The sequence below is a fragment of the Saimiri boliviensis genome, chromosome 2 (assembly GCF_048565385.1).
Source record: "Saimiri boliviensis isolate mSaiBol1 chromosome 2, mSaiBol1.pri, whole genome shotgun sequence".
NCBI classification, from domain to species: Eukaryota; Metazoa; Chordata; class Mammalia; order Primates; family Cebidae; genus Saimiri; species Saimiri boliviensis.
Genome location: NC_133450.1, coordinates 131,080,920 through 131,094,265, shown reverse-complemented (window position 1 = coordinate 131,094,265; position 13,346 = coordinate 131,080,920). Strand labels below are relative to the sequence as shown.

General features: G+C 63.1%; 1 protein-coding gene across 5 annotated transcripts in view; it reads right to left on the bottom strand.

The window, feature by feature from the left end:
* ASPG (asparaginase) overlaps positions 1-13,346 on the bottom strand; it is a 29,482-nt gene that overhangs the window by 10,099 nt on the left and 6,037 nt on the right. For all 5 annotated transcript variants that reach the window (XM_039462960.2, XM_010344082.3, XM_074394374.1 and 2 more), the window contains exons 2-9: positions 12,355-12,463; positions 11,441-11,552; positions 9,487-9,612; positions 7,667-7,750; positions 6,817-6,943; positions 1,258-1,370; positions 404-586; positions 170-283 (exon numbers count right to left, since the gene is read on the bottom strand). In XM_039462960.2, the coding sequence (XP_039318894.1) occupies positions 170-283; positions 404-586; positions 1,258-1,370; positions 6,817-6,943; positions 7,667-7,750; positions 9,487-9,612; positions 11,441-11,552; positions 12,355-12,463 (968 nt within the window). The remainder of the gene's footprint in view (positions 1-169; positions 284-403; positions 587-1,257; positions 1,371-6,816; positions 6,944-7,666; positions 7,751-9,486; positions 9,613-11,440; positions 11,553-12,354; positions 12,464-13,346) is intronic.

Sequence of the window (13,346 nt, the reverse complement as noted above, 5' to 3'; positions counted from 1 at the left end):
GCCAGGACAGGTGGAGCCTGGGCCCAGACAGGGCCACATCCCTCCCTTCCCAAATAGAGCACACCCTGGACCAGCCCGTCTCTTCCTGCGTCACCCCAGGCATGCCCCAGGAGCCAGCTGACACACGTGTGCACACCAAGAGGACCCCACAGCCCGAGGACGCCCACACCTCCTTCCTGTCATCCAGGCTCAGCCCAGGCTGGCCCAGCACATACGACAGCTTGGCCAGGGCAGCCTCTGATGTCATGTCGAAGCCTGAGACGACGCCAGCTCCCACCATGGCCTGCAAGGAGGGGGCGTGTGGGCAGGAAGGGCACTCACCCCGGCCCGAAGCCTGTGGTGGGTGGGTCAGAGCCCGCCCTCCCATCCCCTTCCCCACTAGGCCCCACTCTCCCGGTCCTACCATGCCCACGGCATAGTCCGTGGTCACAGTCCCTTGGAGGCAGTGGGTACAATTGACGATGACCAGGCCGCGCCCAGTCGCCACCCTCAGCTCCTGCAGCAGGTCGGGCTTGCTGGGTCCGTTCCCTGAGCCGAAGGTCTCCATGACCACGCCCTTCATGGGAGGCTGCAGGAACGCCCGAACCTGTGGGGCGGTCGGGGCTGGATGGTGAGGGTCTCTGCCCTGGGCACCACCGAGGCCTGCCCTGTGCCCTCCCAAGGAGAGGGACCCCAAGCCAGAAGCAGCCAGTGCCCACTCTGCTCCCAGGATAGTGGGGCTCCCAGCAGGCATGCATGGCTGCTGCCATCTAGAGGGGCTGCTCCCCCCACATTCTCCCAAAGGGCTGCCCTATCTGTGGGGATGAAGGCCTTCTGTGGCAGAACACTGTGGAAACATTTCAGAGAGGTGGGAGAGGAGCTCAGAAGGCCATCAGAGGCCCCAGAGCTAACACCCCTGCCCAGCACAGCAGGGGGGCCGAGCCAGCTGGAATCTGGTGGAGGAGCTGCCACCAGGCCCGCATGGAGGACCCGTTCGTCCAGCTACGAGCCGCACACCCGCCCTGCCCGCTCCCTGAAGGCTGGAAAGTACTGAGCACAGGAGACAGGGGACATGGGATGGGGGTGGCAGGGGACAAGGGATAGGGACAAGGGACGGGACAGGGGACAGGGCCTTGGGCCAGTGGGCCATACTGCGGACATCCCAGGTCCATGTGGGTCTGCCCTGGCTGGTGAGGGCCCCAGGGAGCCTGGGAGCCATGGAGCTGCAGAGGGCTGGGGCTCAGGGCCACAGGGCAGGAGGGCCAGGGCGGTCCCTACCAGGGCAGCGGGGATCCCGGGGTAGAGGCGCAGCAGCCCCACGTCCTGCTCCATGCTGCCATGCACTGCCAGCTCGGCCTTCCTGCCAACTCTCCGCACCAGCTCCCTGTTGACTGCAGGGACAAGGGAGGGCCTGTGTGGCACCTACAGTTCTCCTGCCAGCCGAGCAGGAGACCCTCTGCACAGCTGCCTCCTCCCTTGCTTTCAGAGCCCTGAGAGCCTTGGAACCTCAGTGCTACCTCCACCCTGCCTCCTCTCCCACAGGCAAATCCCCCCAGGCTTTAGCGCACTCCACACTGTGCCCGGCTCCACAGCATGCAAGGGACCGAGGAGGAAGCGCTTGCTGGCCAGCGACAGACCCATGGCCGAGTAATGTGTGAGGCAGCCTCAAGGGTGATGGCCCAGGGAACCTCTGCTGGCTAGGCAAGGGGGCAGGAGGGTCCCACAGAGCTGGAAGTCTAGCTGCATCCTGCAGGCTGCATGGGGCTTCAGGTGGGCACTGCAGAGGCAGGTGGGCAGGCGGGCCCAGCTGGGGAGCCACCAGCACTCACTGCACTGGGTCACACACGTGGGGCAGCATCATCAGGCCAGCCAGACTCCTCCACCCCTCACCAGGCCCCACTGTGCCCACTGCCCACCCAGTCAGTGGATGAATGAGTGGATGAGTGGATGAGGGAGTGGATGAGTGGATGAATGAGTGAATGAGTGGATGAGTGCTGGATGAATGAGTGGATGAGTGAGTGTGTGGATAAGTGGATGAGTGAGTGGGTGTGTGAGTGGATGAGTGGATGAGTGAGTAGATGAATGAGTGAGTGGATGAGGGAGTGGATGATTGAGTGGATGAATGAGTGGGTGAGTGGATGAGTGGATGAATGAGTGGATGAGTCAGTGGATGAGGGAGTGGATGAATGAGTGGGTGAGTGAGTAGGAGAGTGAGTGGATGAGTGGATGAGGGAGTGGATGAGTGAGGAGATGAGTGGATGAGTGAGTGAATGAGTGAGTGGATGAATGAGTGAGTGAATGAGTGGATGAGTGAGTGGGTGCGTGAGTGGGTGAGTGGATGAGTGAGTGAATGAGTGGATGAGTGAGTGAATGAGTGAGTGGGTGAGTGAGTGGATGAGGGAGTGGATGAGTGAGCGGGTGAGGGAGCGGGTGAGGGAATGGGTGAGGGAGCGGGTGAGGGAGTGGATGAGTGACTGGGTGAGGGAGTGGGTGAGTGGATGAGTGAGTGGGTGCGTGAGTGGATGAGGGAGTGGGTGAGGGAGTGGATGAGTGAGTGGATGAGGGAGTGGGTGAGTGGATGAGTGAGTGGATGAGGGAGTGGGTGAGTGGATGAGTGAGTGGGTGCATGAGTGGATGAGGGAGTGGGTGAGGGAGTGGATGAGTGAGTGGGTGAGTGAGTGGATGAGTGAGTGAATGAGTGGATGAATGAGTCAGTGAGTGGATGAGGGAGTGGATGAGGAAGTGGGTGAGTGAGTGGGTGAGCAAGTGGATGAGTGGATGAATGAGTCGGTGAGTGGATGAGGGAGTGGGTGAGTGAGTGAGTGGATGAGGGAGTGGATGAATGAGTCGGTGAGTGGATGAGGGAGTGGGTGAGTGGGTGAGTGAGTGGGTGAGGGAGTGGATGAATGAGTGGATGAGGGAGTAGATGAATGAGTGGGTGAGTGAGTGGGTGAGTGGGTGAGTGGGTGAGTGGATGAGGGAGTGGATGAGGGAGTGGGTGAATGAGTGGGTGAATGAGTGGGTGAGTGAGTGAGTAGGTGGGTGAGTGGATGAATGAGTGGATGAGGGAGTGGATGAGTGGGTGAGTGAGTTGAGCTAGTGGATGAGTGAGGGAGTGGATGAGGGAGTGAGTGGATGAGTGGGTGGATGAATGAGTCGGTGAGTGGATGAGGGAGTGGATGAGGGAGTGGGCGAGTGAGTTGAGCGAGTGGATGAATGAGTGAGTGGATGAGTGAGTGGATGAGGGAGTGAGTGTATGAGTGGGTGGATGAATGAGTTGGTGAGTGGATAAGTGAGTGGATGAGGGAGTGGATGAGGGAGTGGGTGAGTGAGTGGATGAAAGAGTGGGTGAGTGGGTGAGTGCATGAGTGAGTGGATGAGGGAGGGAGTGGATGAGTGAGTGGGTGAGTGAGTGGATGAGTGAGTGGATGAGGTAGTGAGTTGGTGAATGAGTCAGTGAGTGGATGAGGGAGTGGGTGAGGGAGTGGATGAATGAGTAAGTGAGTGAGTGGGTGAGTGAGTGGGTGTGTGGATGAGTGAGTGGATGAGGGAGTGGGTGAGTGAGTTGAGTGACTGGATGAGTGAGTGGATGAGGAAGTGAGTGGATGAATGAGTCGGTGAGTGGATAAGTGAGTGGATGAGGGAGTGGATGAAGGAGTGGGTGAGGAAGTGGATGAATGAGTAGGTGAGTGAGTGGATGAGGGAGTGGGTGAGTGGGTGAGTGTGTGGATGAGTGAGTTGATGAGTGAGTGGATGAGGGAGTGAGTGGATGAGTGGATGAATAAGTGGGTGAGTGGGTGAGTGTGTGGATGAGTGAGTCGATGAGTGAGTGGATGAGGGAGCGGATGAATGAGTGGATGAGGGAGTGGGTGAGTGGGTGAGTGTGTGGATGAGTGAGTCGATGAGTGAGTGGATGAGGGAGTGAGTGGATGAGGGAGTGGATGAGGGAGTGGATGAATGAGTGGGTGAGTGAGTGGATGAGGGAGTGGGTGAGTGGGTGAGTGTGTGGATGAGTGAGTCAGTGAGTGGATGAGTGAGTGAGTGGATGAGGGAGTGGATGAATGAGGAAGTGAGTGAGTAGATGAGGGAGTGGATGAGTGAGTGGATAAATGAGTGAGTGAGTGGATGAGAGAGTTGATGAATGAGGGAGTGAGTGAGTGGATGAGGGAGTGGATGAGGGAGTGGGTGAGTGAGTGGGTGAGTGAGTGGATGAGTGAGTAGATGTATGGTCTTTCGGACCTCTCACCTCTGGGGAGAGGCCTCCATCTGATTCACCCCAAAATCCTAATATGCGCCCATCACCTCCTCCTCATGCCCAGGGCAGGTGTTGGAGGTGGTGCAGGGCCCAAGGAAAGGGGAGAGGGGTGGATATATGGGGCCAGTGCCCCTCAAACCCGGCGATGCAGAGGAGCTCCCAGAGGGCCCGCCTGTCCTCAAGCTGAAGGCCACTGCTCTGGCAGCACTCAACCCCCAGGGCTCTCCCAACCAGCCCCCAACCCCTCAGAGGCCAGCGGGGAGGACGGGGTCCGTTCCCTAAGACCCTGTGCACACTCACAGAAACCTCCCTCTGAGCAGGGCCAGACACCAGGACTCCCACTGCACTGTGGGGCATCAGAGCCTTCCCAGGGCAGTCAGAGAGCCCAGCCCAGAGAAACCGAAGCCTGGGGTGGGGAAGGGCCTGGGCACCTGGAGAGCCTGGCACAGTGCCGGCATAGGAACCCGGGCAGCAGGACCCCCCACACAGGGCTCTTCCCGACCCACAGGTGGATGTCCACCCAGGTGTCCCTGGCCCTTCTGCCACAGCAGCTTGCATGTGATAAAAGGACTTTCCTGGCACGGTGGAGTTGAAGCGGGGAGATGTGGGGTGCTGGGGATGGGGGAGCAGGGACCCAGCTGTGAGCCTCCCAACCCCACCAGAGGCCATGGCATCAGCCACAGACCCACACGAAAGTAGCAAGACGTCCTTTAACCAAGGGCACACGTCTCAGCTGGACAAGCAGATGGAGCATCCGTAGCGGGGAGGAGAGGCCCTGCTGCCGTCAGGAAAGCGCTGTGGCTGCAGAGGGGGCTACGCGGGACAAAGAGGGCCACGCCCACCCTGCTTGCGTCCTCACCTCCTGAGAGCCTGTGGAGGCCACCCCTGCAGCCCCCGTCCTTGCCACTCAGGCCTCCTGGAGGTCAAGGGAATGACTGCCCCATGCTTAGGGGCAGAGAAGAGGGCTAGTGGCCCTGTGGCCAGGCAAGGCCCGCTGGCTCGGCCCCTACGCCCCCAGGAGGGGCAAGGCCCTGTTTCATAGGGAACTGAGCACCAGAGCCAAAGGATGGCACAACTGGGGCGGCTGGGACATGTCTGGGAGCGAGGTGGCTTCTCCCAGTGCACAAGGAGGGCTCTGGGGCTCTGCACTGGGGTGACCACAGCTGGGGAGTGACAGGCCTGGCCTGACCCCACAGCAAGGCTCCCTTCTCCACTCTCCTCTGCTCCAAGGGCCCCAGCAGGGTGGGCCAGGGCCAGGGTTCAGCACGGAAGGGTAAGGGTACAGGGTGTGGCCGGGGGTGACAGTGTGGTCTCCTGGGACACAGGGAAAGGACAGGGCCAGCAGGGCTTCCTGAAGCCTCCCACACATACCCCCCACCCCATGGCACCAAGCAGACTGCGGCCAGGAGCACCAAGCCCGCCTGTGACTCCGGGACCAGCCCAGTCCTCACTTCCCAGGCAATAGGTAAAAAGCCCAGGACAAGCCTTTGACAGGGTGCTGGCAGCCAGCACCCTGGCCCAGGCTGGCATCGCGGCCCCAGCTGGCTCAGGGAGGGTGGGGGTGCGCATTGCCAAGCCATGCCTCTCCCCAAGGGCCTCAGCAGCTACGCCCTGGGCAAGGCCTGGGCTTTCTCAACACCAGGTGCCGGAACCAGCCCGGCAGCCTAGCATCAGGTTCCCACACCCACCTGCATGTGGGAAACACTCTGGGGGGTGGGGGCTGGGGCCGGGGCAGCCTCCCATCCAGTCCAGGCTTCATGCTGTGCCCAGGAGCTACTTCGCCACCCTGGGCCTGACCCGGTGTGACTTGAGCCTCGCAGGTTGCCCGGGCTTGGCATTGGTGCTGGCGAAGTCCCTGGAACCCAGAGCATGGGCCTCTGTGCCCTGTGGGTGGGGTCCACCCACCAGCAGAAACTCCACTCTGAGCCCCAGATAAGGTGTGAGTCAGGCGCCTTGGGGGAGCCGGGACCACAGCGCAGCCGCCCACACCTCCAGCTGCTCCTTCCCCCTGGGCTGGAGGGGCCGCATACCTTCATCCAGCATGGGCAAGTACCCCGCCAGCACCAGCTCACAAGCCACCTCCTCCAAGAAGCCTTGTGGGCTGCCCCGGCCCTCAGTGAACAAGTGGGCCCCAGCCCAGGCCCCTGAGACTCGGCGCTGTGACGCGTCAGACACGCCGATGGGTACTGGCCTCACACTCCCTAGAAGGTGCTGGAGCCAGCAGCAGGAAGAAGGCACCGGGTGAGAGCCGGGCCTGCGTCGGTGCCTCCCTGTGGGAGCCTGCCTCTCTCTGCCTCAGTTTCTCGCCTGTAGAGCCAGGCATTTTCCTCTATCCTGCCCTGCTGAGGGGCCCGGGGGCAACGGGAAGTCTGCCACGGAGCCCGATCTCAGACGCACAGCTGGTCCTGAGAACCAGATGCTGGGTGCTTGTCCACAGGCCAGGGCAAAACCAAGGCAGGCCGAGTTCCAGCCAGGCACGGTGCCCTTTAATTCTGCCGAGTCGCAGCCACCAGCTCCCTGCAGCAGCCCTTCCCTGGCACCGGCCCTGGGCAGGCACCTGGCCCTGCTCTCTCCGGGCTTACTTGTGACATCAGCACCCACGGTGGCCAGAGGTGGCAGGTTCGGAGAGCAGAAGGCCGCAAACCTCCGAGCGTCCACCTTGGTCGTCCGGTTGCCCCGAAACAGCTGATTCTGGAAGAAGAGGCAGACCTGCAGGGTGGGAGCCACGGTGCTCAGAGACGACCGGCCTGTCCCCCATCCCCCGCCCTCAGCTTCCTCCCTGCCACCAACGGGGTGCTCAGACCCAGGGGGAGGTGGGACTGTAACCCCACCCACCGCAGGCAGAGACCCTCCTGGGAGCAGTCACTGCCTGCCTCAGGCCCTTCCCTTCCCTGCCACCTAGCCCCAGGCCAACCGGAGCCTGCAGGGGCCTAGGAACCCCAGGGCCTGGGGTGTGCAGTGGCTGGGTGGCAGGCAGGGCACCGTCCTTCCCTCCCTTCCCACCTGCCCACTGCCCCCACCCCTGCTCCTCAGGGAGCCCAGGACCTCATCCCAAAGGTGCAGTGGGCACAGCTAATCTGGAGGCCCCCACCCATGGCGAATGGGAGTCCCCCAGACCTCTGCCAGGCATCGGGCTCTAGTCAAGCTGCTCAAGGGCCTTGGGTAAAGCCCCCTACCCAGGGTGGGGAGATCTCTGTACGGAGACGGAAGGCATGCAGAGGGGAAATGGCGCCCTTCAAAGCCATGCCGGCTGCCTATTTTTATGGAAGCTTACATACATATCTCTAACGTAAATATCCCTAATATCAGACCTAGAAGACAGGGCACCCAGCTATCGGCAGTGGCGTCTGGGGAGGGGCTGGGGGACTTTGTTTCCCGGCTGTTCCCCGGAACCCGCCCCTGCCCCACCTCCACACGCAGCAGGGCGGGTACCTCTGGAATCACATACTGGCCGGCCATGAGCAGTGCGCCCAGCAGGTTCTCACGGCCGTCGCTCCACAGGGCGTGGATGGGCACCTGGGGGAGAGGCAGGGGAGGAAGCCCAGGAGCCCCGGGCAGGGTGTGGGGCAGAGGACAGGCTTGGACTGCGGTGCACAGCCTGGGGATGGGAGTCCTGGGGACGGGGCGCTCAGCGCAGCCGGGCAGTAAGCCTGGCTCCAAGGCCGCCAGCCACAGCTGTCCCTGAGGACCATGCCAGCCTGCACCCAGGGCCTCAACCCACCCACCAGCTCCCTCTACAGGTCCAAGTGCCCAGTGCTGTCAGCAAGGGCCAGCAGGTCCCCATACTGGAGAACGCATCACAGGCCTCCCACCCCAGCTACCCAGCCCGGCTGCCTGGCCCTCGGGACAGATCCCTCACTACCCCGGCAGAACTGTGGGCTGAGTGGAGGGTGATAGGGTGAGGGGTGAGTGGGCTGGGATGAGGAGGGACTGCTGGGGATGCCAGGCAGAGTGCCCCTCCCACAGCTGCCTGTGTCTGGCATGGGCAACCGTGCCCTGTGGTTGACTGAGCAGTGCATCCCAGGAGGGCACAGGTGGGCAGGACTGCCTCAGCGGGGGCAGCGTGTCTCTGCACAGGTCCTCAGGGGGAGGTGGCCGGGCAGTGGGCAGTGCAGGGCCTCTGGAGGGAGAGAGTCCTGGCCGGGGACGGCAGTCCTGGGTCCTGGGTCCTCCCTGGCTCAGCTCTCACGTGGTTTGTGGCTGTGGGTGAGCCCCTGGCCTATGAGCCTCAGTTTCCCTAACGCAGGCCAACATCATGGTTAGGAAAACAAGCATGTGAATGTTCCTGGGGCCCATGTGCCCTTGGTCCCCATGGAAAGGTCCAGGGGACATTCCACTCTCCCGGGGCTGGGGAAGGTCTGGGAGGAGGAGAAGCAGCCCAAGCCCTGTCCCTCCTTCTTGGGCTCCGGGGCATGAGGCACTGCTCTGACGCTAACAAGTGCGTGCAGCCGGCCCCAGGAGACTCTGGAGGGAAGAGGGAGATGGCGCCGGGCAAGCAGAAAGGGGTGACTGAGCCACCTCCCCGATGTACCCAGCCGACCTCCTAGGGGGGCCTCCATGGAGCTTTCCGGAGCTGCCACCAAGCTCAAAGTGACATGGGTATCGGTTCCCCACATGAGATCTTGGCCTCAGTTGTGGGAAAGGATCCCAGAGGACGCAGGTGCCCATTGCCACACACAGGCAGCAGGGACCCCAGTCAGCCCCGAGCAGACCTCCCTGCCACGTCCCCGCAAACCCAGTTTACAAAACACGCCACTGGCCACGGCATGTGGGATTTGTGCAGGGTGAGGGTGAGGGTGGGGAAATTGTGCGCCAGGGGCCCCAGGATGGCATTTCCTGGAACCACAGTGGGCGGAGAAAAGAGCAGGACCAAAGAGGGCAGAGAGAAGGGCCACAACTGCTCTGTGTTTGGCCACCCTGCTGCACGGACGTCGAGGTGGGCAGCAGCTTCGAGGAAGCATCGGGAGGAGAGGAAGGGATGCCTGGTGCCCCCAGGGTGGAGGTGGGAGGGACTCTGGGTGCTCTGGGGCCTCACAGCTCTCAGGGCCACCAGCAGGAGAGGACTCCACCCCTGGGGCAGGTGGCACTGGCATCTGGATGGGACCTGAGCAGTCGAGAGCCCCAGCACCAGCCCTGCAGCAGCCACCTCAGGAGCTGCTGGGCTGAGCAGGAAGCTCAGGGTCCCGCAGTGCCAACCTGCCCTGTGGCCTCAGGAAGCCCCGATTCCTAGGAGCCCTGGGCCCTGGGGTTACCTGGGCCCCGGTGAGGACGACGGTCTTCTGCAGGTTCTCCAGCATGAAAGACAGCACCGAGGCGGCGAAGGCCATGGTGTCCGTGCCGTGGATGACCACAAAGCCGTGGTACTGCTCATAGTGCCTCTGCAGGAGGGGTGAGCTCAGGCAGGCGGCCCCTCAGGGAGCGGGTGTGGGGGAGGGTGCAGCAGCGGGGGAGGGCCCAGAGGCAGAGGGGGGACTGGGGGAGGCGCCCATGGCACCCCGGTCTGGAAGGCCCTCTCTGGAAGGTGAGCCCCTGGCGTGGGGTCCTGGGACCTCCACGCTCTCCCTGCCCCTGTGCCACTCAGGTGCACCCACCACATTGGGGATCCCCTCAGAGCATGCAAGAATGGGTCCCTCCGAGGGGCCTCTGCGCATTCCCCAAGGGTGGGAGCGCCTCTCGACGGCAGCAGGGGGCTGTGGAGGTACATGAGCCTCGCAGCCCAGAGCACAGGTCAGGCAAGGACACAACGGTAGGAACAGGGACCCCTGCAGGGTCAGGTCACCACCATGGCCAGGAGCCAGCAGGTTATCCAGGACACTGAAGGGCAGCAGTGAGGCTGGCCACGAAGGGACATGTTTTGGCACCACCCCCCGGAGGGTGGCTAGCCCAGGCAGTGGCTGCCAGGGCACCGTTCCAAGAGCCCAGAGCCCCATACCTAGCCTGGGCCTCCTGGTGGGCCTTTATTAAAAGACCAAGCATGGTAGGCCTGGGAACTGCAGGGGAGCTGAGGTGGAGAAGGGGAGGGGCACCCTCTGCTGGCCACTCAGGGAAAGACGGCAGGCTGGGCCACCTGCGCTGAGAAGGGTCTTTGTGAGGCTGGGCAGGGCCGGTCCCTGCAGCAAGGATGGCAGGGCACCCTCGGTGGGCCTCAAATGCAGTCAGGCCTGGCCTCTGAGGGCTGCCGGCCACAAATGAAGCAGCCTGTCCTGGGTGGTGCTGCCCCCCACCCCGCTGCTGGACAGGGGGAGCCCAGATGTTCCCACTCAGGGGAGCAGGGGGTTTGTAAGGGAAGCAGGTGAGAATTGGGACTGGAGGGGCAGGAGGCTCCCATCCAGTGGAGGCAGCTCAGGTAACACGGCAGCGTCCTATGATGGCAGAGAATGGAGAAGGAAAGCTGATGGGGGGCGCAGTTCTGCCTGCGGGGAAGGGGGCGGTTCTGCCTGCAGGGTGACAGGTCGCTGTAAACCACAAGACTCTGCCAGAGGTGCTGTGGTCCTAAACCCACCAAGACCCCAACTGGGGAGGGGACAGACAGAGAGCAGTGAGCAGGTCACCAGCCAGGTGCCAGGAGCTTGTCTGCCCTCAAGGTAGCATCGCACAGCATACCCCAGGTACTAACAGCGACAGGCTAAGACAGCTGTTCCCACTGTGTCCTCGCCTGGAAGTCGCCCTATACGCCCATCCACAGCTTGCATGGGGGAGAGGGCCTCAGAGCCTTGCCCCGAGCTCTGACACGTGGACCCTGCCCTTTCCTGAAGCTGCCATTTCCAGATGCTTCCAGATCCCAGGCTGGGCACGCCGACTCCACCTCAGACCCTGCAGCTTCTCACCTGTCCCAGAGTGTTTCTGCAGGCCACTGCCCATCCACCAGCTCCGCCCATACCCGCAGCCCCACCCACACTCCACAGCCCCACCCACAACAAAGCCCCACCCACACAACAGCCACACAACACAGCCACACCCACACCCACACAGCCCCGCCCACTCCATAGTCCCGCCCACACTCCACAGCCCCACCCACACGCCACAGCCCCACCCACTTCATAGTCCCGCCCACACTCCACAGTCCCGCCCACACCCCACATCCCCACCCACACTCCACAGCCCCACCCACACTCCCTAGTCCCGCCCACACTCCACAGCCCCACCCACACCTCACAGACCCGCCCACACCCCAGAGCCCCACCCAGCACTCTCCAGCCCCACTACCTCGATGGTCTGGGCAACGCGAACCCACTCAGCGATGGTCATGTCACTGGAGTCGAAGAGGGGCTGGCACTCCAGCACGGTGTAGAGGATCCTCTGGTTGGGGCTGGCCGGGCTGCGGGACGGGAGCAGTAGGAGGGCTCCAGCTCTGCACCTCCTCCTGCTCTAAATCCCCCGACCCGCTCTGTCCCCTCCGGCTGAGCTGGGGCCCCTACACCAAGGGCTCTGCACACAGCAAGTTCGCAGCATCCAGCTACAGGGCCCAGCCCCCCTCCCACCAGGGCCCCCCCCATCTGGAGCCCCCCTCCCACTTGGAGCCCCCCACAGGGGCGAGGACTTGCGCCAGGATATGGCGCTGCCAGCAGTCCTCTTCCGACACTAGCTCGGAGAGGCAGCTGGGACCGGGCCCCGCCCAGGCAGGAGAGGACGCTTGGAGGAAGCTGGGCTGCGTTGGCTGCGGCGGTCAGCCACCACGAGGGGCGACTGCCAGTTCACCCCAGCTGTGTGCGGATCAGTTCAGGAAGCTAGGCCCAGAGCTGAGAAATGGAGGGACCTCCCTGCTGAGGGCAAGGCTGCCTGGGACAGCCGGCTCCTGAGATACAGGGTCCCTAGACAGGGGCACCCCTATCACACTTGCCAAACCAGCCTGGCTGCGGGTGTGGAAGGAGGGTGAACGGGGAAGGTGGGACCAGGCACAGGGGCACCCGCAGGTCCTGCCCTCCTCCCAGAGCTCTTCGAGGCTCAGGCGCTGGTGGAGGGCGGCTGCTGGTCAGTCCTAAAGCCCCCTAAGGTGCGGGGATGTCGGAGATGGGGGTGAGCAAATGGCTCATGTGGGCCTGGCCAGCAGTGTCCACCCTCGGGATCGGCGCCCCCCAGCAGCCATGCCCTGCCCGGGCCTGGGAGGAACCCACACTCACGGCAGCACCAAGGTGTCCTCAGGGAGGCCGAGGACTCGGGCGTGCTCCTCATCATGGAACATGGGCAGCGTCCTCAGGGTGGCAGCCAGGCCCGTCCCAGGCACGAGCACTGTAGGCAGAGTCCAGGTGGAGAGTGGGGTCAGGGGCCAGCAGCCACGGCCTTCTACCCACTGAGGGGCGGGACTAGAGCTGGTGGAATGGGGCTCTAGCCTCATGAAAGTCAGAGACTGGGAGGAAGGGCCATGCCTGCCCTGGGACCCCAGAGTGGGGGTCACCCTGTCTAGAAGCCATCGCTTCCTGCCTTGGAGCCCTTGATGATTCCTCATTTCGCACCAGGACAGCCCCAGGAGCTATGCCCAAGTGCCCAGTGGCTCCTCCCAGGCCCTGCCCCCACCCCTTCGCCAAATGCTGGGTCCACACTCCCCATGAAGACCCCCGGGTCTCAGCCTTGGCCTCACTGTGGATGTGCTTTGGGATCAACCTGGAAGTCCTGCCTCATCCGTGCCTCAAGGTCCAGATTAGGGCACCACCACCAGGAAGCCCTCCCAGATGCCCAGGCTGTAGTGCTGTTCCCACATGCTCCCTCACTGACCCTCAAGCTCCCAGAGGGCACAGGCTGTGTGTGACTCCCCCAGGTCCAGCCCAGGTCCCTCCCCCAGCTCCCAGACCTGGTGGGGGGCTCACGTACAGCAAATGCACAGACAGGCTGGCCCCACCCCAGCAGCTCTGCCACCTTCCTACAGCCTCTGCATCTCAGTTCCGTCCCCTAAATGGGCACCTGGCCACACCACTCATTCCCTTGGGCCAGCCACTCAGTACAAAGCCCTGACCCCTCAGCCACCCCTCCAGGGCCTCCAGCCAGCCCCAAAGCCCCCTCCCGGCCCTCCCTTCCCTCCACCAGCAGCAACGCCCCATCCTGTCCCGCAGCCCCAGCCAGGGTCACCCGCCTCCCCCCTCGCCCTCTGCAGCCATACCCATCTCCTGTCACTGGT